This window comes from Alternaria rosae (genome assembly GCF_020736505.1).
Source record: "Alternaria rosae strain MPI-PUGE-AT-0040 chromosome Unknown BKA58scaffold_1, whole genome shotgun sequence".
Classification (NCBI taxonomy): Eukaryota; Fungi; Ascomycota; class Dothideomycetes; order Pleosporales; family Pleosporaceae; genus Alternaria; species Alternaria rosae.
The window spans coordinates 204,105-222,838 of record NW_025763570.1 but is presented as its reverse complement, the minus strand read 5'-3'; the positions used below and the strand labels follow the sequence as shown (position 1 = coordinate 222,838).

The 18,734-nt window shown below is 51.6% G+C and overlaps 9 protein-coding genes across 9 annotated transcripts; 4 read left to right on the top strand and 5 right to left on the bottom strand.

Moving 5' to 3' along the window:
• Positions 1 to 238: 238 nt before the first annotated feature.
• Positions 239 to 2,328, top strand: BKA58DRAFT_463464 (uncharacterized protein; the record flags this gene model as incomplete). Its single annotated transcript, XM_046174876.1, has 2 exons — positions 239 to 315; positions 379 to 2,328. 2 exons carry the CDS (start codon positions 239 to 241, stop codon positions 2,123 to 2,125), a joined length of 1,824 nt encoding a protein of 607 aa, XP_046030235.1. The 3' UTR covers positions 2,126 to 2,328.
• Positions 2,329 to 2,779: 451 nt separating this feature from the next.
• On the top strand, positions 2,780 to 4,093 carry BKA58DRAFT_433141 (uncharacterized protein; the record flags this gene model as incomplete). The annotated part of the gene is made up of 1 exon (XM_046173164.1): positions 2,780 to 4,093. The coding sequence occupies one exon, from the start codon at positions 2,780 to 2,782 to the stop codon at positions 4,091 to 4,093; it is 1,314 nt and encodes a 437-aa protein (XP_046030234.1).
• Positions 4,094 to 4,657: 564 nt separating this feature from the next.
• Positions 4,658 to 6,379, bottom strand: BKA58DRAFT_395778 (uncharacterized protein; the record flags this gene model as incomplete). Its single annotated transcript, XM_046171322.1, has 1 exon — positions 4,658 to 6,379. The coding sequence occupies one exon, from the start codon at positions 6,377 to 6,379 to the stop codon at positions 4,658 to 4,660; it is 1,722 nt and encodes a 573-aa protein (XP_046030233.1).
• Positions 6,380 to 6,430: 51 nt separating this feature from the next.
• Positions 6,431 to 8,297, bottom strand: BKA58DRAFT_1023 (uncharacterized protein). The gene is made up of 2 exons (XM_046163755.1): positions 8,182 to 8,297; positions 6,431 to 8,070 (listed from the first exon to the last, which is right to left on the bottom strand). The coding sequence occupies exon 2, from the start codon at positions 7,847 to 7,849 to the stop codon at positions 6,695 to 6,697; it is 1,155 nt and encodes a 384-aa protein (XP_046030232.1). The 5' UTR covers positions 7,850 to 8,070; positions 8,182 to 8,297; the 3' UTR covers positions 6,431 to 6,694.
• On the top strand, positions 8,298 to 10,426 carry BKA58DRAFT_1031 (uncharacterized protein). Its single transcript, XM_046163773.1, has one exon. It carries the CDS (start codon positions 8,636 to 8,638, stop codon positions 10,097 to 10,099), a length of 1,464 nt encoding a protein of 487 aa, XP_046030231.1. The 5' UTR covers positions 8,298 to 8,635; the 3' UTR covers positions 10,100 to 10,426.
• Positions 10,224 to 11,578, bottom strand: BKA58DRAFT_1021 (mitochondrial carrier domain-containing protein). The gene is made up of 2 exons (XM_046163748.1): positions 11,253 to 11,578; positions 10,224 to 11,193 (listed from the first exon to the last, which is right to left on the bottom strand). The coding sequence occupies exons 1-2, from the start codon at positions 11,490 to 11,492 to the stop codon at positions 10,348 to 10,350; spliced, it is 1,086 nt and encodes a 361-aa protein (XP_046030230.1). The 5' UTR covers positions 11,493 to 11,578; the 3' UTR covers positions 10,224 to 10,347.
• Positions 11,579 to 12,300: 722 nt separating this feature from the next.
• On the top strand, positions 12,301 to 13,664 carry BKA58DRAFT_1014 (uncharacterized protein). The gene has a single exon (XM_046163738.1). The coding sequence runs from the start codon at positions 12,627 to 12,629 to the stop codon at positions 13,476 to 13,478; it is 852 nt and encodes a 283-aa protein (XP_046030229.1). The 5' UTR covers positions 12,301 to 12,626; the 3' UTR covers positions 13,479 to 13,664.
• On the bottom strand, positions 13,665 to 15,598 carry BKA58DRAFT_1013 (oryzin precursor). Its single transcript, XM_046163733.1, has 4 exons — positions 15,080 to 15,598; positions 14,760 to 14,919; positions 14,604 to 14,706; positions 13,665 to 14,553 (listed from the first exon to the last, which is right to left on the bottom strand). The coding sequence occupies exons 1-4, from the start codon at positions 15,398 to 15,400 to the stop codon at positions 13,851 to 13,853; spliced, it is 1,287 nt and encodes a 428-aa protein (XP_046030228.1). The 5' UTR covers positions 15,401 to 15,598; the 3' UTR covers positions 13,665 to 13,850.
• Positions 15,599 to 16,912: 1,314 nt separating this feature from the next.
• On the bottom strand, positions 16,913 to 18,030 carry BKA58DRAFT_463459 (uncharacterized protein; the record flags this gene model as incomplete). The annotated part of the gene is made up of 4 exons (XM_046174875.1): positions 16,913 to 17,413; positions 17,478 to 17,494; positions 17,560 to 17,696; positions 17,754 to 18,030. 4 exons carry the CDS (start codon positions 18,028 to 18,030, stop codon positions 16,933 to 16,935), a joined length of 912 nt encoding a protein of 303 aa, XP_046030227.1. The 3' UTR covers positions 16,913 to 16,932.
• Positions 18,031 to 18,734: the final 704 nt, after the last annotated feature.

Below are 18,734 nucleotides of genomic sequence, written 5' to 3'. Positions count from 1 at the left end.
CCTCCAGGCCTGTAAATCTGATAATCGCATCGAAAGTGTCTGGTTCTCGCTATTGGAGATGTTGTTGCTTCATTTTCGACAAAATGTAGACTTCAAAGGCCTCTGACAGCGACGAAGACCGTCTACATCGCTCACGACGTCGTGCGATGCATAAGACGAATCCAACCTTGCCATGGCCCGTATCGGCCGTGCAAAAATTTCCCCGCACGCAAATTCACTATTTCGAAATCGAGCCGCTATGACCAAAGATTTTTGGGACCCATCGATTTTGCTCATTCTCTTCTATGAACCACCAGTCTTCCAGTTCGCACTCGTGTACTGATCATAACCTCTCTGCCTCTCGTCAGCTCAGCAAAATTCTAAACTAAGACCCTCAAGTTGGAACACGGCGCGTGGAAGGTCCGTCGCAAAGGAAACCAACGGGAGAGCACCCCGCCGGTCACTTCCTCGGCCACACGACATCACTGCTATTCCTTCCACTAAGAAGCGTCATAATCCTGCTTCTGGACTTACTGTAGTCGATAGGAAAGTCGATGATATGGGAAGTGAGAACAGCGTCCCGGCAGCTAGGTCTTGTGACAAAGAACCGAAGCAAGCAGCTGAGAAGTATGAGCCCGGCACGAGTGAGACAAATCTGCCTGGTACAAACATAAGGGAGCCCAAATCGAAGCGACGCAAGACTATCAAGCTCAGCGCCGATCTGAGTCCACCCAAGACAACCATGGCAGCTCCGTCAGGGCGCGAATCGAACTCTGTGAATAGTGGTGCGTTACGAGAAGGTCTAGGCACTCAATATTTTTCGGATCACGTCCAGGAGAGATACAACAGGCCCGAAACCCGTAAGAAGAGAGGACACAACGAAAAGAAGTACAGTACGGCGGAGACTGCAACAAGACGTTCACATCGGAAGAAGGCTGGTCGGTCGGAAGCCGGGCCAACTACTCCTCTGGTCAAGAGTGTAAACAAATACGGCTTTGGAGTATGGGTCCCGGCTACCGGATCGAACAGCCTTACGGCTAGTCACAGTGCGAAAGAGGAGATTGCAAACCCTCTTTCTCTTCTGGAAGACGACGCCTCCGATGATGTTTTAGCCGATCACATCCTTAATGGTGCGGTCGCTGACTCAGGCAAAGAGGCTGCCAGAGATGCAATATCTCAAAAGCACAGCGGCGACAACAAAAAGCAAGAAGCAGTCGGTGATGTCGTCAGGGCCGACATGGAAGAAGACACGGTGGCAATTGAGGACGTTGTCGACACCAGCTTCATTCTAGAACGCCTCAAGACGTATAACGGACAAGGGTCCATAGAAAAAGACATAGGTACGCAAGATGCGGGTGACCGGGGAAACCAGTCAGTGTTCGACCAAGATATTCAAATGATGGATGTCGATGACTCTCAAGCTAGTGTCACTGCTTCTGGCTTTGGTCGTGATGACGCCAATCTCCAAGTCAATCACCATGCTTCGCCCGGTCTAGTACCAAAGGAGGAAGCTACCGCTGCTGAGGTCAGTAGCTTAGTGGCAGTTGACTTCAACGCTGGAAGGACGACACCTGGCCCCTTGTACTGGCGTACAGCCGACAAACGAACAGAAACTGGCGTCCACTTCTTCAACATGTCTTTCGAGGACCTGCGTGAGATGACACGACTCCAGGCTCTCGAACGAGCGCGTCCGCAGTCATCCGATGAACTTCGCAGTCTACTGGTCTCCGCGACTACTAGTAGCCATTCCAATCCCGAAGAGTACGCCCTTGCCGATGCCAGAATCAAGCTCCAAGCGTGTCGTAATGCGTTGTATGGCGTTCGGTTAAGGGAGCGAATGGCGACAATGCGCATGGCAGCCGCTCGCGCAACGCAACAGCCGCGTGATCTCGTTGCAAAGCTTGAGGTCACCACCGACGATGCACGGAAGGAGCTTCTTACGGCTCAAAATGCATTTGAGGAGGACTTTCGGAATGTTGCTGTCGCCAAGCAAGCTCTCAAGAATGTCACGGGTAAGCCTGTGTCAGATTCTCATGACACAGAGACGGAAGCGGATGCTTTGAGAAGGGAAGATATGATAAATAAGATTAATGGCACGATTGTAGAGTATGAAGCGCAGGTGAAAGCGCAGTACGGTATCAGTTGAGGCGCACTTGGGGCAAGATGTTTGGCAAAAGGAGTTGGATGACGGGACCCGTATGGTAATGTGTAATGGAGGCGTATGGCGGAGACATGTGATGCATGGTATCTGGAAAGAGTTGAGAAATCACGATACAGGAGTAAACTAATGAACAGGTGCATCCATGTATTTCATCAAAATATTTGCGCAACCACTGACTAAGATCGGTCTTTAGTACGTTGCTACATACACAGAGTTCTATGTGAACAGATGATAGCATAGAAGACAATGTATACCTCAACGTTAAGTATGCAGTGTAATTCCACGAGTGAACGTCGTTGAAGGTGGCAAGCGACCCGAACGCATGTGATGGTAAACGCGATAACGACATCACTACTTGGACTTCTGTAGTGTTGCCTGAATGTATGTGAGAATATCACGTCTTGATTATGTTCGTTCCTGGAATTGGACCAGTGAGTAGTACTGTATAGTTCTTTGAATGTTTTTCCTCTTTTCGAAGGTCGCGAGTGAGTGCGCAAATGAAAGTGAGACATAACAAAACAACCCTGCGCGCAAACGCCCACCACGCGACTATCAACAACACCGCATCTGAACAACTTCCATGTTAAAACCTTGAGCTATCGATACACCAAGGCCGGTATGCACGGAGAAGGCACCAAAATGCAAAGCGACACACCAGACCCTCAGCGATTCTTCAGACCCGCACCTACCCCATCACTCGACATCTCTGCGCCCGAGACACATGCAATGCAGACTCCCAAGATATTCAGACGGAAGCGGCCACCCACGACGTCGCGCAACCTTACCGTCTTTGAACCTCGACTCTTCGCGCTCATGCCCGAAGCCGCAGCCAACGAGCTCATCAACACTATGCGCTTGATCCTCACCAGGGGCGGCCACAAGAAGCATCTATTGGAAATGTGGACGCAGAGAACCAAGGATCTTCTCAAGAGGCTTGGGAACAGCGAAGTGATTAGGGTGTATAACGAATTCGCTACTGCACATGGGCTAGTAGAACAGCGGTTGACGTTCAAGCTGCCGTTGGTCGAAGATTCAGAAGATAGGAAACAAGAGGCGGAGAATTTCGATGAAGTGCATGACGATATTGGAAGCCATGGTGCGACCGAAAAGAATGTAGGGGAGGATGCTGCCGTCAACGACGCACTGCAAAAGAAAGTCGGATTCGAGGTCGCACAAAATCCAGATGTCGATATGGAAGACGTATCTTTACCAAAACCCCTCCAGCGTGTCACGAAGGAACATTCCATTCCAAGGACAGCACTTTCGCCTCCACCCTCATCGCCGGTACCACCACCTGCTCCATTCGTTTCCACAAGTGTCGCGTGCGAAAGGCACACTCCCGGTACCTGCACGGTTGTACGAATTCATGATTTCAAAGCTTTTCCCGTGACAAAGATCCAAGAAATCCAAGCCGACTATTATCGAAGCGCTATCATCATTGCTATGTGCGTACACCGCGACAACAACAGCCAGGTCACTCAAGTAACAGCAAGCATGGATAACGGGCCTGTCGACTACCTCCTGATTAACGACCCACGAATCATTACATTCCTAGGTTTCCGCCAGCCACTATACGATCCCATCTACGTCCAACCCAATCCTCGCCTGGATGAGACATACCAGATCCATATGCAGCCAGGCCTAGCACCGCGAAACCCGAAGGCTTGGGTTGTTGGCGAGTTGGTATCGGCGCGACATGCGTATCTATACTGGCTAGATAGCAGGCAGACTGCAGATCCGAAAGCTCCACCTACTATCGCGGAAGCTAGGATCCTGGCTCCCAAGATAGGTCGCCGAGCTAAGGATGTGTGGGAAGAGATTGAGAGGTGTTGGAGATTAGAGCAGGGTAGCAGTGGAAAGCGTCACCGAGAGAACAGGATGGAGTATCTAGGAGAGAATCCAAAGTATCCCGAACGAGAGGAGAGGAGATCGCGAAGGAGCATGTGGGTGTAGGTCAAGGAGCTGTGATTGTATCTTCGACACAGTCGGATTGCAATGAGAGATTTGGGAAACACTGCAACTGATTGACAGTTCAGATATGTCCCGAGTTATACGTAGTCGCTCCGGCCACTTCAATACAGTGAGTGTAGTGAACGAATGTTTGTCTCGCGCGTCGTGTACTGACCCTACACAGCGCGGCCCCAACCGGATCGAGGGTACGTCATTGATCAATCTCCGGTATCAGTATGAGCCAAGAGATCGTATACTCTGCATCTGCTCCGACACAAGCCAGATACAACAAGAATTGAGCTTTACTCGGCTCTTAGTGGTCTACATGTGCCTCGAATCAATCGCTCAAAGCAGAGCGCGCTGCGACGAAGCATAACGAGCTGACATTGTGAGAGCTATACTAAGTTCGATCTATCCTAGCGGACCGCGAAATCAAGCATGAGAAGAGCATCCATTCATCCCCATACCATACACCAGCCGTTACCTCAGTCTGTAGTTTGGATCCACACGCCTGCGCTTCTCTTCATCTTTCCTTTCTTTCAATATGGATGAGAGAGTACAGTGATTCTACTTCTTGCTCTTACGTTTTGGCCGCGTTGCCTGCTTTTTCTTCGTAGATTTAAATGGCTTCTTGGATTTGTCCTTTCCATTTGACTCGGGAGAATCCTCTTCTGATATATCAGCACTTACTTGTTCGCCAGTCTGATCTGTTTCCGTATTGTGCTCGTCTAATCCCTCTGAACTGGCCTCCTGTTCCCGCCCAGACTCTCCAGCTTGATGCTTTTGCTCATCGAGTGCTTCTTTATAGGCAGTCCACCACTCAGCACCCATTCCTGTAATTTTGAGAAGAAGCTTATTTGCGGCTTTTCGATCTTCGAGGATATAGTGATGAATAGCATCAGGTGCTTTCTTCTCGTCGTATTCACCAGCACGCCTGTGAAGCTCCCCTATCAGCTTAGCACTCTGAGCTTGCTCTCGATACTTCAAAGCTGTACGCAGTTGCACGCGATTGTATTGCGTGTAGTCATGTTTCTCGGTGTTCTTGTTTGTCGCCTTGGGTCGAGCTTTGGGCCCAATGGGTGGGCCACGAGCAACGTTGGCTGGTGCTACTGGATCATTGGTGTCTTTCTTGTTCCTCTTGTTACCATCGCCGCCATCATCACCTTCATTATCTTCACCACTGCCTCCGCCTCCGACACCCTCCCCAGCACGGGGAAAACCTGCCAGACCACTGCATTCGCGGTAACTGATCGCAAACAAGTCGTTTTCGTCGTCACTAGAGTCATCGCCGTCATCTGGCGTCTCGTCTATGGTCAATTGATCGTAAAGATCATTCGGTGCTTCTCGCTCGTCAGAATTGTTCCAGTCGGCCCATGTCTCGCCCGCTGAGATAAACAAGCCGCTTTCTAATCGTGTCCTACGAAGATCTCTGGCTGTTGATAAAGCGTCATTGACATGACCATCTGTCGGTGGTCTTTCCGAAAGCCCTAACTCGCGTGCCCGTCGTTCGGAATGAGATTCGCTCATATCTGGATCGTTGTTCCGGTCTTCCACCTCCCTTCTTTTCTTTTCAATAGCATCGGTATCGAGTAATAAGTTGTAAGGTTCCATCGGCACCTGCGTCATCCCAAAAAGCTCTCCTAGTCCCACGGAAAAGTTCTTCGCCCTTGGAATACGCATACGTAGCTGATCGGGCGGCATGCTTCGCCAATTCATATTCTGGAGCATACCTACCCCGTTTTCCTCGAAGGCCCTGAGGTCGCTCCTTAGTTTGTTGTCGTAAGTTTCGTCGCCCGTCAATTTTGCAGGGGCATGGCCTTGAGAAAAAGCTAGTTTGGCTCTTTCCTTGACGGCCGCATCGACATCTTCGCGGTATTGCTTCCTGTACTCTGGTGTTTGATAATATAGGTAGTCTTCATACGCTAAGGTGGCGTCACGACGCTTAAGATGTGCCCGTGAGCGTTTGTCTGCATTGTCTTGTTGGCCCTTGTCCTCTGCAGCCTCTCTTGCTTTCTGGAGTTTGTATTGAAGAGACTTTTGCTTTTTCTCGATTTCTTCTTGTATTTTATTGATTGGTGCTGCAGTACTTTCTGCCTCAGTTTGGGCATTGTCCTGCTGGATGGCATTGGACGCTGTGGAATTGTTGATTGGAGACGAGGAGGGTTGGGCGGTGTCGTCGTTGCGGGCTGTCGTCTTCAACTTGGATCGGTCTCGCAAGCCTGGCCATCTCTCATTAGGTGACTTCTTAGAATCATCATCGGCATCATTAGCACGTCGTTTCGGTGGCATCACTAGAGCTGATTGTCGGCTTGCACGAGAAGATGTGTTTGTGACAAGAGACGTGATGTTCGCAATCAATTATATGTCAAGACGCAATCCATTGCTGATACAGCCGCCGAACATAAGAACAGGTTTCTAATTCTTTGTCCCGGAATGTGGAACTTAGCGACAAAGAGAAAGTCAATACATCCAAAGAATTGCATGGCTTCTCGCGGCGCCCTATATATTCTTCGATAAACAAAGAAATCATAAGCCGCAATGATCGAGAACAACTTCTCGATGTTCTGTTCATGATGAATGAGGTGATGATGTTCCTCCAGCCATTCACACCTCTACTTTGCGTCCTTCCTTCCTAGCCTCATCAAGGAGCCTCTCCTTATACTCCCGCATGCCTAGCTGATCAGTCGGTGCTGGCTCAACCCCTTCTTGTGTCTTGCTATGCATCGGAACCAGAACAGTCTTATGCAGAACGCGAAAGGCCTCGGCGAGTTCAGGGTCGGAGTAGCCACCGAGCCGCCGTGCATTGTGCATCTTTCGCTCCTTCTCTTTTTCCTTGAGGCGTTTCTCATCTGCGACCTGTTCGGTAGTCTTCCTCTTGCCCTTGGCGCGCCTACCCGCTTGCCCCCTAATGCTACATCGCTCTGACCCTGCCACTTGCACCTCTGCAACCTCAGTTTCGAGCATCCTGTGGTCTTCTTTGCGGTTGTGGGCCGATGCATCGTCGCTGGTACCACCTTCGTCTTCCTCGACCTGCCCTCGCGCCAGTCTAGCCACGCCACTGTTTGCGTTGCGATGTGCCTGAGTAGCAGGTGGCTGGCCATTTCGAGGCTTACGGAGCCGTGTCCGCGCCTGAGCGAGTGTTCGAGTCGAAGTGCTGCCCTCGATAGCAGTTTGTGGGAGGGAATCGTCGTAATCTAGTTCGTTCTGATCATCCATCTCTACGTTGTGGTCCTCTGAAGCAGTGTTGAAATCGCTCCGGGGCTTTTTAGCCGCTGTGACTTTAGTTGGCACAGCTTTACGCTTCTTCGACTCTGCTGGCTCCGTTTCGGCCTTTTTCTGCGTTGAAACAACCCTCTTAGGAATGGCGAGTTTAGTGGCCTTATCTAATGAGCGCGGAAGCAGAGCAGCCATGAGTGGGATGTTCAGTAAATCCCATTCGATCAGTCTCCTGGCTAGCTCCGTTTTAAGTATCCCCGGTTGATGAAGATTGGCCATGTCTGCTGCTTTAGCCATAGGACGCAAGTCCTCATTGACTCTGTAACTGGCGTAGTTGTAGTCAATTGGCTTGAGGTCTTTAGCACCTGCTTTCGCTGTTGACGGGTCGTACTGATCAAGGATTCGGATGGCGCGTTCGACATCGTCTGGTAAGATCCTTGGAGGTACCACCATATTATGCCGCTGAAAGACAACGTGGGATCCCAGCACAGAGGTGAGCTGAGCCGTTGCCCATGCGGGCTTCTTGCTGTTGGATGGGGCCATGGCGTCTGTGAAGTTACGTTCAGCGCGCACAACGGGTGTCTGCGGATGGGTATGCGGCTCTCGGCGCTCGGCAGTTAGTATAAGTGGAGTGTGAACGCACAACGTAGGGGGCGTTGTGCAGCGGTGGTCTTCGGACGCGTCGAGACGCTATCGAGATTGAGATCAAGCGCAAGCAACGGCATTCAACAGTGCCAAGCTAGTGGGTGACCTCTATACCAGTCCTGTCAACGATTAGCTCCGATATATCTCCAGAACCCTGCGGTATTTCGTCGTGCTGACATAAACAAGGAAGGGGTGTCCACCACGTTCTACTCGCAAAGAGCATGACCTACCAGAATATCTGTTCACCATCATCCCAGGCGCAACCCCCTTGAGTCACTCAACTTCACAGTCGTTGCAACCCGGACTGCCCATTACTCCTACCACATAACACACCACCAGCACAGCTGCTCCGCCCCAACCACAATCACAACCTACACCATAGACCAGACACCAACCGTAAACCATGACGTAGAGCCGCCGCCATCTCCACATCAGACCGGGATTCGCGCCTTTGCGGGAGACCTTGAAAAGGAGACCACTGAGCGGGAAGGATACAGCGCGACCGGTAGCTCCGTTGACGCCTTTAGCCACACTGATAAACCCGCCAGAAGTCTTACGCGCTCATCGCTCAACTCTAATATCGGCCGCAATCGTCCACTTCCGCGCTCTACACGCCGCCTTTCCGATATCCAAGACCTCGACACCACAAAAGTCGCTGGACAGAAGAAGGCGGGGCAGATTCAGATGGACGACCACCATGACACAGTGGACGAAGAGGAAGACTTGGCGGAATTGGAGGCACTGATGATACCACCGGAGATGAAGTCGTCCCCTCGGCAGCCGGAGACGCCCACTTCAGAATGGCAGCCCATAGAAAAGTCTTCGTGGGATCCTGCCGGTTTTCCGACCAAGTCCGGATGGCAGTCCATCAACGACCCAGCGTTCGGCGAGAACCTCAGCCAGGATATATCAATAGACAAATCCTCGTGGGATCCCGCCGGTTTCCAGACCGAGTCCGGATGGCGGTCCATCAACAATCCAGACTTCGACGAAGACTTCAGCGAAGAGACGTCTACAGACGAGCCCTGGGCGGCGCACGAAGGCGACATACCCGACGAAGGAGAAGAAGACTCGGTGGCAGATTTCCCCTCCACTCCAGTCGACGACGAGAAACTTGTGAGAGAGCCGGATGACACCGACGATCTACTGGACGAGAAGTATTTCAAGCACAACGGCTACCTGAACTACATCAGCAACAAGGACGGGGATGAGTCTAACTCTGCGACGGAGAACAAGAAGACAGGAGTTCAAAGCAAAGTCAAGACAACGAAGAAGAAGGAATTGAAAGTTGTCTTCGGTTCGTCGCCTGGCAAGTCCGCGGGACCAGGAAAGCCTTTGACATCGCCAAAGACATCTACCAAGACCTCAACCCAGCCGCCGGCCATGGAAGACAGTAGTCGCGATCACCTCAAGGCCGATACTGAAGCTGAGCGAAGCTCTAGCCCTGCTTCCTCTTCGGATGAAGCTAGCAGATGGGAAGTGGTAGACGGCAATATTGATGCCCCACGAACAGGCAACAAGTCGGTCCACAAGCTTACAATCAAGCTACGTAACAACGCGACCGGTGAGTCCAAGACCGTCACGTACACTGATGTTGAGCACGATGACATCGACTGGAAATCCAAGCCCCAGATCGTCGCGATAACACAATGGCGCACTGATGTTTTCCATGGATATGGAATCGACACCAAGAAGGTTGCGTACCCGTACACACCATTGGAGGACGCCTGGATGACACTCTTCCACAGGAAGCTGCGCGCAACCATCAATGCGGGCCACATCATCAAGCTTCCCGGTCCGGTCCCGGTGATCGATGCCTTCAACACCTTTTTTGAAGGCAAGGTACTCAAAGACGCGAACGGTGCTGATGTACCTTCCAGACCACAGCGCGACGTGTCATCCATTCGGGGAAAGCTCGACGGCAGGGTTAGCAGAATTGCCACAGAGAGGAAGAACATGAGAGGAACTCTAGAAGGAAAGACGGGCGGTGTTTTGTTTGTTCCGGATGTGACAGAGGACGAGCTGAGGAAGTTTCAGGTAGATGGGTCGGTTGCGGCTGACGACCCGACTGAGGCTGGTAAGAATGCGGCATTGGATGTTGATGGGAAGAAGAGCAGGCGACCGTCACCGAAGAGGAAGCGGGATTAGAATGATGCGGGGGATATGGTGGTGAAGAAGACGAAGCGAATAAGCCGAGCTGATCAGGATTAGTATCGGATATGGAGATGTCTGAGCCGGTATCCTGGGCAGCTATGCCTCAGCAGGGACCCAGTACGCATGTCAGCGTTGATGTTGCACGTCGAAGAAGAGGTCTCGTTGTACAAATGAGTCGCACATTACAGTAGTCAAGCCGAAATTCATTTGCCTCAAATATGTCGAACCGATCGCAGTCGCGCTCAACCCGTCTTGTCTTCCCATATCTTCAAAAACAGTTTCCACAGGATGGAGAACAGGATGCCCTGCAGACCGTTGGCGATGATTCTCGTCTTCAGCCCGCGGCCAAATAGACCTAATCTACCGTCTTGACGGATGACCTGCTTGGCAGCCTCGGTGTAGGATATCCTTGTATCGTTGACCTGTCGATATGTCTTCACAACGCGTAACGAATTCGATATTGTGTCAGAAGCGACCGAAGCGCAGAAACCGATGAAAGCCGCCCGTAGTAACCACCATCCGATCTGCTGTCTCGATGGCTCTGTAATAGTTTCGGAAAGGAAGTTGTATACAGCGAACCAGGGGTAATGTCCAACGAAGGTCGCTGCTGCGGTTGCAAAAGCACCCCACCATAAAGAGCCGATGCCGTCAGTCTTGATGCGCTGCCGGAGTAGACCCCAGCCACTAGATCCTTGGGCCTGTAAGGTCGTTTTCAAGGTATCGATTGGTGTTAGCAGCATCCTAAAAGCTGCAGCGCACGCAGATGCAAAGATTGTCTGGATGGGCGATGGAAGCTGCTTCAAGAAGCCGTTGGACTGCAGCAAGGCCAGGATGCCAGCGTTGGCGGCTGTATCTCCAAATCGAGCGATGGGCCCCTGGAAGAGTGCAGCGCCCATACCTTGGTAGTATCGACCTATACCGCCATCTGCATAGAGAGTCTTGGTTGCGACAGTCGTTGATGTTCCATGGCGATATTGGTAGTTCATGATCGTACGGATGGGCATCAACAGCAATACTTGCAGTATCATCGCCGCAGCACCACTCAGACCCCCACCTAATGCACGCTTCAATGCGCCTTTGAGATCGAACTACGCATGCAGTGAGCTTTTGGAGTTTGTATGTACCGCGACAGTGCAGAGGGACATACATCGACGTCATCAGCCTCTATCCAGCCTTTGATGAAGACAGCAACGACCAGTATTGCGAAAACGGCAAGAATACCTCTCCAAACATAATACCAGGTCTTGGAAGCCGCCTTTTCCGGTTGGTTGATGATTTCGTCGCTTTCCGATGGTGTGGGCGTGGGCTGACGCGCGGCATCATGCGAGAGCAAGGGCGCGCGCTCGTCTGGCACGCTACCGCCTTCTAGATCGCGTTGAGAAGGCATCGTGGTAGGTATATGGTGTTGAAGTGCGACGATACACAGTATGTCGCCTCCGTTCGACGCGTATTGAGATGGATTACCAATCAGTCGCGATGACGCGCACTCGGCTATACCTTCAAGCCGAACGATACGGACCCACTTGTGCGCTCACGTGACACTCATTCGTGGTGTGCCATCTACCAAATCCCAACGATGAAGCAACTCATCGACCTTTCAAACACCGAATCGCTATTCTCACACTCCTGTGTTTCTCGAAGTCATGACGGATATTTCTCACTGACGATAACGAGAAGATTCCCACTTTCGTCTCCATCATCAAGGGCTCAATGTGGCGTGCTGAAGTTACTTTTCTCACTAAAGAGCTCGCTATTAGATGTTGAAGACTTAGGGACCCGTAAGCTCTGCGCTGTTACGATTGCGCGGCACGAGTCGAATCATGACAAGGTCCACGGCGCGACAGAAAGAGGCGCATTCACAAGTCGATGAAAAGGTCACCAACGGTATTTGTGTCGCCCAGTCGAAGTGAGCGGAGTGTTGCTGCGATGCTTCGGGTCGAGTTCACACGGGACGACCTTTTCACAGCCCCCTATGAGTCTTGGCTCGTAAGGCAAGCGACCTTGGTACTCCACACCGATCAAAGGCCTTATGACAATTTAGTCATTTAGAGTCGCTGAAGTTTGTCCCGCCTTGCCAATACAACGGACGACATCTGCCGTTTATCCATCTGAGTTCCACCTATCGCGCCGGGATTATACAGCCGTGACAGTCAGACACAGCCGCAACTGCATCGCTAAGCGGGCCAATCATCGTGGAATGCATACAAGACCCGAGTTACTTGGGCCCCGTTGTAAACAAGGCCACCAGCGCCCATCTGTAGTAAACCAACACAGCAGGTTTTCCGCCACATTTCAGTCATTTGAGGAGAACGCCAACTTGGTGAGATGATAGCCGCTGCAACCGCTTTATGTGGAACGGTGTCGGTCCAAGCCAAGATACTGCGCCCTGGGCTTGGCTAACCGGTGAGGATGCCCTGCTCTAATCCTACGATGCTTAAAGGAACGTGAAGACCTGGTGGGAAAACGTTGGTGTTGTGCACATCACGGATCCACTACCAGTCTACCCGAATCTGCCACCACCATGATGGCACCTCTCCTCTCCACCATGCTGTTCGCAGCCACTGCATCAGCCCAAGTCACAACCTCCTTCTGGATGCCCTCGAACGGCCTAGGAACAGACAACATCGGTTTCGTCGGCTCTGTGATCAACGCCAACGAGACCCATACCACCGTCGCCGTCGACTATGACGAAGGAACCGATAAATCCGCACTCAGCATAGGTGTCGATGGTCCCCAAACCATGACCATAGGTCCCAAATTCTTCGGAACCACAATCGACGTCGGCTTTGCTGCCAATGGGGGAAACGCCGAAGATGACGAAGAAGACTCCTACTCACTTGACTGCTCCTGGCCGACCCCCGAGGAAGCAGGGTCGAACCGTACATGCATAGTGTCTTACCCTCCGGAGCTCGCTAGGCTTCTCTGCCAGAACACCGTTTACCTCTCGACAAGTGAAGACGTTTGGACGAGAACACACACCTATCCTGCGCGAGGCTCGGAACCCGCAGGTACTGAGACTATAAGGCAGACTTTTACCTATGGCTATGGCTCTGCTGTGTCCTCCGTCTCCCAGCCGGCCTATTGCAGTGAGAGTGGTACGCCTGAAGAGCCTTACGTTTCTGAGGTGGAGGTCCCTGCGACGCAATTCGGAACTTACTACCTTGTTATCACTGCGGGAACGGAGAAGTTGGAAGCTACTGCTGCGGCTACACCGACTATGTCTAGCGCCCTGTCTACGAATGCTCCTACGAATGAGACGAGTGCTTCTGGGACTGCGCCCTTGCCTGAGGTGACGGAGGCTGGTGCGCCGATGATCAGGGGTGCGCCGCTCTTGGCAGGACTTGGTGCTGCTGCTGCTGCGTTCTTTGTTTAGTTTATGAGCTTGAGGAACGAGGTAGGATGGGATGGATTAGCATGGGATGGATTAGCATGGGATGGAACGCTCGTTTGGTAACTTGTAATGCAACTCCCAGTTCCGTGTAGTACGACACACTGGGTAATGATACCCATTGGTTTGCCTCCTTTCGCACCAGAACCTGCTACTAGCGCCCTTTTCTAGCTTATCCTTGACACCGTTACGCATCTTTGTCTTCATTACTGCTACTCAGAGTGGCTAAGGTTCATGGCTTTTCGCCGCATACATACTATTAATTGTTCATAGGTACGCAATTTCTAGGCTGATGTATACTACTGCCTATGTAATGTCTTCAACCACTGTTACAGTGACCAAGTCCGCTCAGAACGCTCACCACAGCTTCCATGATCCCCGAGCTTCGACAGTGCCGTTATTTGGGCTTCCAGCAATAGTTACCCTGCTGTTGCCATTAAATGCAAGCAGATTTACCGAGCCCATGGGATCCGTCACAACATTGGGCGTAGCTAGCGCATACACCCTCGCCTTGACGTCGGCGGCAGTTGACGGCCCTTCAAGACCACGGAGATATGAGACTAGGCCCGCTACGTGAGGAGACGCCATGGAAGTACCAGTCAGCGTCCTCGTTTCTGAGTCGCCCAGGTGAGATGCCGATACAATGTTCGTTCCAGCAGCGAATATGTCGACCGCGGCGCCGTAGTTGGAGCCTCCGCCGCCGCTGTGCCTCTTGTTGGTGATTTCGATATTTCCAACGCAGATAACTTCAGGGGAGCGAGCTGGCGAGTTGTCGATAGCAGGGGAATCCTCATTTCCTGCTGATGTCACAACGAGAACGCCTTTCTTCCAAGCTGCAGTGATGGCTGCGTCCCATGTTGTTGAAGCGGAAGAGCCAAGCGAGACGTTGATGACGGCAGTGTTTTGACGGCCCTTGGAGACAATGTCGTTGACCGTCCAGTCAAACCCGGCGAAGACGTCTGATGCACTTCCAGTCGAACCGTCCAAGACCTTTACGCCAATGATGTTGGTCTTCTTCGCAACGCCGTACTTTGCGCCACCGACAGTTCCAGCTACATGCCTAAGACTTGTCAGGAGGTGAGAAGGAATGTCTTGTGGAGCGTGACTTACGTTCCATGGCCGTCGTTGTCGACGTTGGCGCTGCCTCTCACGGCATTGAAGCCCCAAATTGCTCGTCCCTCGAAGTCGCTATGACTGATACGGACACCAGTATCTTGAAGATAATGTTAATACCAAGTCTACATTGCCATCAATTCCATGACTTACCGACAACGTAGGAGAAGGTGCCTTTGCCCGCAGTGTCATCATACACATAGGCAGTGGCTCCTGCCTTGCGGGAAGAGATGCTGGCGAGACCCCACGGCGAATTCGCTTGAGTCACCACCGCGTTGGTCCTCATGATAAAGTCCGGTTCGATGGCGAGGACCTATATAAGATGTCAGTGGAAGCACCAGAGGAGGTTAAAATTCGTGTCGCATGTTGCTGCATACACGGCATTAAAACTTGATGACTAGATAGTCTTCAAGGTCATGTATGGGTCTACAGAATATTTGTTGCGATATGAATTGTGCTATAACTTGACTTACCTCAGGTAGAGCCTTCAGCTCTTCAACGGTCGCCTCATCGAACGAGCCGGCGTAGGCTTTGAAGTCGCCAAACCCGTATTCGCGTTCGACTGGAGCACCACTGGGCCCATCCTCGCCCCGTCGAGCCAAGTTGCGGGCATGTATGCTGCGCACGATATTGTGGTGAGCCGCGATTGATTCAATGTCAGTGTCAGGCTTCAGTTGGACGATGTATTTCCCGGGGATGATCTCGTTTGCTGGAGGTGCCACGACAGGTGCAGCTTGGGCCAAGAAAGGGGCTGCAGCTGCAGCGAGCGCGGTGATGCGGGTGAAGAACTGCATTTTGCCTGTGGACTCAGGGTGCGGCGCGTGGAAATCAAGAACGATTTGCCCACCACTACTGGACTATCCGCGCTTTTTGAGTTGCACGAAGTGCATCGCAAGGCTATGGGACGAGTAATCGTTAATCCAAGCATCGCTCATCTTTTCTTGACTACTGCCTGTTTGGGCACAGCTCCCGTAATGCACTTCGTATAGAAGGCGATGCCGGTAGTGGTAGATGAGAATCTTCCGACTCATGGTCGGCCAAGACGGTGGCACCAGGGGTAATTTTGGAAACGGGATGAAGACCAACCCTGTTCTTCCGGCCAGCGGTTTCCACTTCGAGCGCAACTACCGGGCGCGAAGCGATGAGCACGGGAATCGGCGTCGTATTTTGTGGATAGATCCCACATCGGAATGCACTCCGCAAAATCGGGCCTTGTAGAATTAATGCCATTGTTCACGAAAACAGAACAGGCAGGTTCCAAGAGTCTGTATATTGAGAGAGGCTCGAAAACATGGGGAAAGATAAGGACCAGTCTGGGCAATAGAGGATTAGCAAGGATCGAACACAGTAGACGATGCAAAGTGCTATTCAGAGTGGTGGATTCTTCCGAGATTGCAGCATGCGGCGCGTTTGAAGCCGTATAGCATCAACCCAGCAGATGCAACACGAAGGAATACATCTGTTCAAGAGGCAACAGCGTGAACTATTGACGAATTAAGTTGCACGATGGCCTTGTACTGGAAGAATCCGCTGAGCGGGCGGTCCCGAGATCTTGAACGGCTTGCGGCTGATATCGGCACGACTACGGAGGTAGATAGCGAACACCATCAAGCCATTGAGCCAGGTAATAATCCGACACCAAGCAGTCGCTAGTTTGTGTTCTTTGTTTGTTGGACGGTCCGCGATGGGATGTCTATTGTCGATGCATGAGATGTGTAGACGACGGGTATGCGGGTGAAAAGGAGTAGCGAGAAAGCAGCTCCCGAGGTCTGGTCGAGAACAGGCTAGACTGGTCTTGCCAGATGACTCAGCGGCTGCCTGGTCTCTCCAGGCGCATCGAAGCTATGGGCAAACGCCAACACCACGAACAAGCATTCGCGCGTCTAAGGAAGATGTGCCGATTTAATTCTACCTAGCTGTTCACGCTCATACACAGCAAATGGGGTTTCTTTGGTTTGCTAACGCATCAGAAACGGTCCCTCGAGGTACCTACCTAGGCAATGCCCCTCAGCTGTAGACGCTGATCTCTCACATCCTCATCAAGTCGTGCTGCATCTTTTGGCATCATTGGTGATGGCGTTGTGACAGCACTAGCTACAGGTAACAGGAATGACCGATGTTGTGGTGAAGTTGCCCAAGCAAACAAATTATAGCCTTCTAACTATCTGGGTAAAATCGTGCTACCATGTTACGCGTAGATGACAATCAATTCCAGCCGAAGGGCTGGACAAAACATAAATGAACGACGGAGAGTTAGCCTCTAACACAAAAAGCACACGCACTTCAAAGCCCCCATCGAGATTGAGCTTTCGCCCACGTGCAAACTTCAATCCCATGTGATCACATCCGAGAATTCCTTCTGGCTCCTCTTCCCATTCCGCATCAGCTCTTGTTTGGTTTCGACGTCGAAGCAATTCGTAGCGACACCGTCTCCGCAAATCGGAAGTGTGCGGCGCGTGTCCATATCGCAGTACACGTTCTCGTATAGCGAGACGAGATCTGGTCCCCTAGACGTTGCACTCGCGCATAGCTCAGTCGCATTATGGCCTGGATCTGCAGTCACAACGATGCGACTGTCAACAGCACGTTTGACATTCTGCGTCGATGCATCAAGCGTGTCTCGTGAGAAGATCGAGTTGCCGCCGCCATTGGCGTTGGTGTACGCGCGGAAGGAGGGAAAGTGGCAGTAGTCGTGCGCATTGGTTCCGTGGGCTGAAGTGTCTTGGAAACTGGGGAAGTGTATGAAGAGCATGCCGGCTTTGAGACCGCTGTTATGGTCCGAGTCGATCCATGTGCATCTGGGCTTACTGTGAGAATGGTCAGCATAGTTCGATAGTGGCCGAGGCCGGATTAGAAACGGAGGATACTCACACTCCGCTGTCTGCGACCTTTTAGAGACAGTTAGCATTCGTGCTCTTGAGCAAAGTCTTTAGGGTAATCTGTAGAGACTGACATAAAGATTACCATAATACCAGTCTAGGCCGCAAACAGCGCCAAAATCGCCGACCCAGGCATACTTGCTTCCATCAGCCCACGTAGTGCTAACGTAGGGAATGCAAATGGCATTGGTGCCTGAAGCGACTTGTACGTCTGGGAAGTGCTTTAGTAATTTGCTCGTGCCGCTTTCTGGAACAGAGGTCGTCTTACAAGGGGCCTGCTTGTTATCTGCCTGATTGATGGAGAAATCCTTGTAATTTCCAGAACCCACATAGTTACCTCCTGTATTGCCAATGAGCTGCTGGCTTTCGCTGTACAACCGAATCGCTCCAATGTCGCCGTCGCCGTCGGCAGTGTAGCCACTTCCACCGTTCAATGCTGCTGCGACTCTGACAACTGTCTTATCGCGTTGTTGTCCTCCAAATACGCCCGAAATGAAAGTATACAGGCCCACCGTGTCGGCAACGACTCCCAGAGCTGTAGTCATTTGAGGTAGAGTAATGTTGAGATAGACAATCGAAATCGAAGTATCGAATGGAAAGTGAGCCGAATGACAACTGAGGAAGTGCTGTGGTTTTGATACTCTGAGAGCTTGTTGCCTTTTATGCATGTCTCGATGGGACATACGCTCTTCATCTTACGGGAATTGCATATGCTATAGCCCAAAATAGAACCTGGTCGCAAAGTGCTTTGAGTATATCTACCTGGGTAGATATGATTAGACCTAGGTTTTCGGTTTTTGGACGACCCGAGACTCTGTATAGATACTTTCCTAACGCAGAGTAAAGATAGCTAATGACTGTGATCAATTCAGGCAGGCGCTATTCCATGGCTGATTTTTCGCCGTTACCTAGGTAGCAGTCGGGTCCCCAGGTAGCTCTCGTTGGTGCACAACAGCCACCGAATGTCTCACAAACCTGCACGCCAAAAGAGCTTGGACAAGATTCACATTAGCACGACTCGAGCTAGAGGGAAAAGGCTGTGCTTCACTGTCGGTGGGGTACACAAGGCGGCTGAGGAGATCTGGGTGATGGTGATCTTATGGCCTTGGCAACGGCTTAGGCCTCTTGGCGGTGCATCGCCAAGAGCTGACCGTGTTGTTCCATAGGAAAGTTTCTTCTTTTGATGTATCCTCGTGCAAGAGGGCTTGGTACTCAACCGCTTTCTCGGCAGATGCCTAGGATATGAGAC

Bases quoted from the DNA above. Each gene is read 5' to 3' on its own strand.
- BKA58DRAFT_1021 (XM_046163748.1), bottom strand. From the start codon at position 11,492: ATGCCTTCTCAACGCGATCTAGAAGGCGGTAGCGTGCCAGACGAGCGC. The intron at 11,194-11,252 runs GTATGTCCCTCT...CTGCATGCGTAG, and splicing joins TAGAGGCTGATGACGTCGAT to TTCGATCTCAAAGGCGCATT.
- BKA58DRAFT_1013 (XM_046163733.1), bottom strand. From the start codon at position 15,400: ATGCAGTTCTTCACCCGCATCACCGCGCTCGCTGCAGCTGCAGCCCCT. The intron at 14,920-15,079 runs GTAAGTCAAGTT...CATCTTATATAG, and splicing joins AGCTGAAGGCTCTACCTGAG to GTCCTCGCCATCGAACCGGA. The intron at 14,554-14,603 runs GTAAGTCACGCT...GACAAGTCTTAG, and splicing joins GACAACGACGGCCATGGAAC to GCATGTAGCTGGAACTGTCG.
- BKA58DRAFT_1014 (XM_046163738.1), top strand. From the start codon at position 12,627: ATGATGGCACCTCTCCTCTCCACCATGCTGTTCGCAGCCACTGCATCA.
- BKA58DRAFT_1023 (XM_046163755.1), bottom strand. From the start codon at position 7,849: ATGGCCCCATCCAACAGCAAGAAGCCCGCATGGGCAACGGCTCAGCTC.
- BKA58DRAFT_1031 (XM_046163773.1), top strand. From the start codon at position 8,636: ATGGACGACCACCATGACACAGTGGACGAAGAGGAAGACTTGGCGGAA.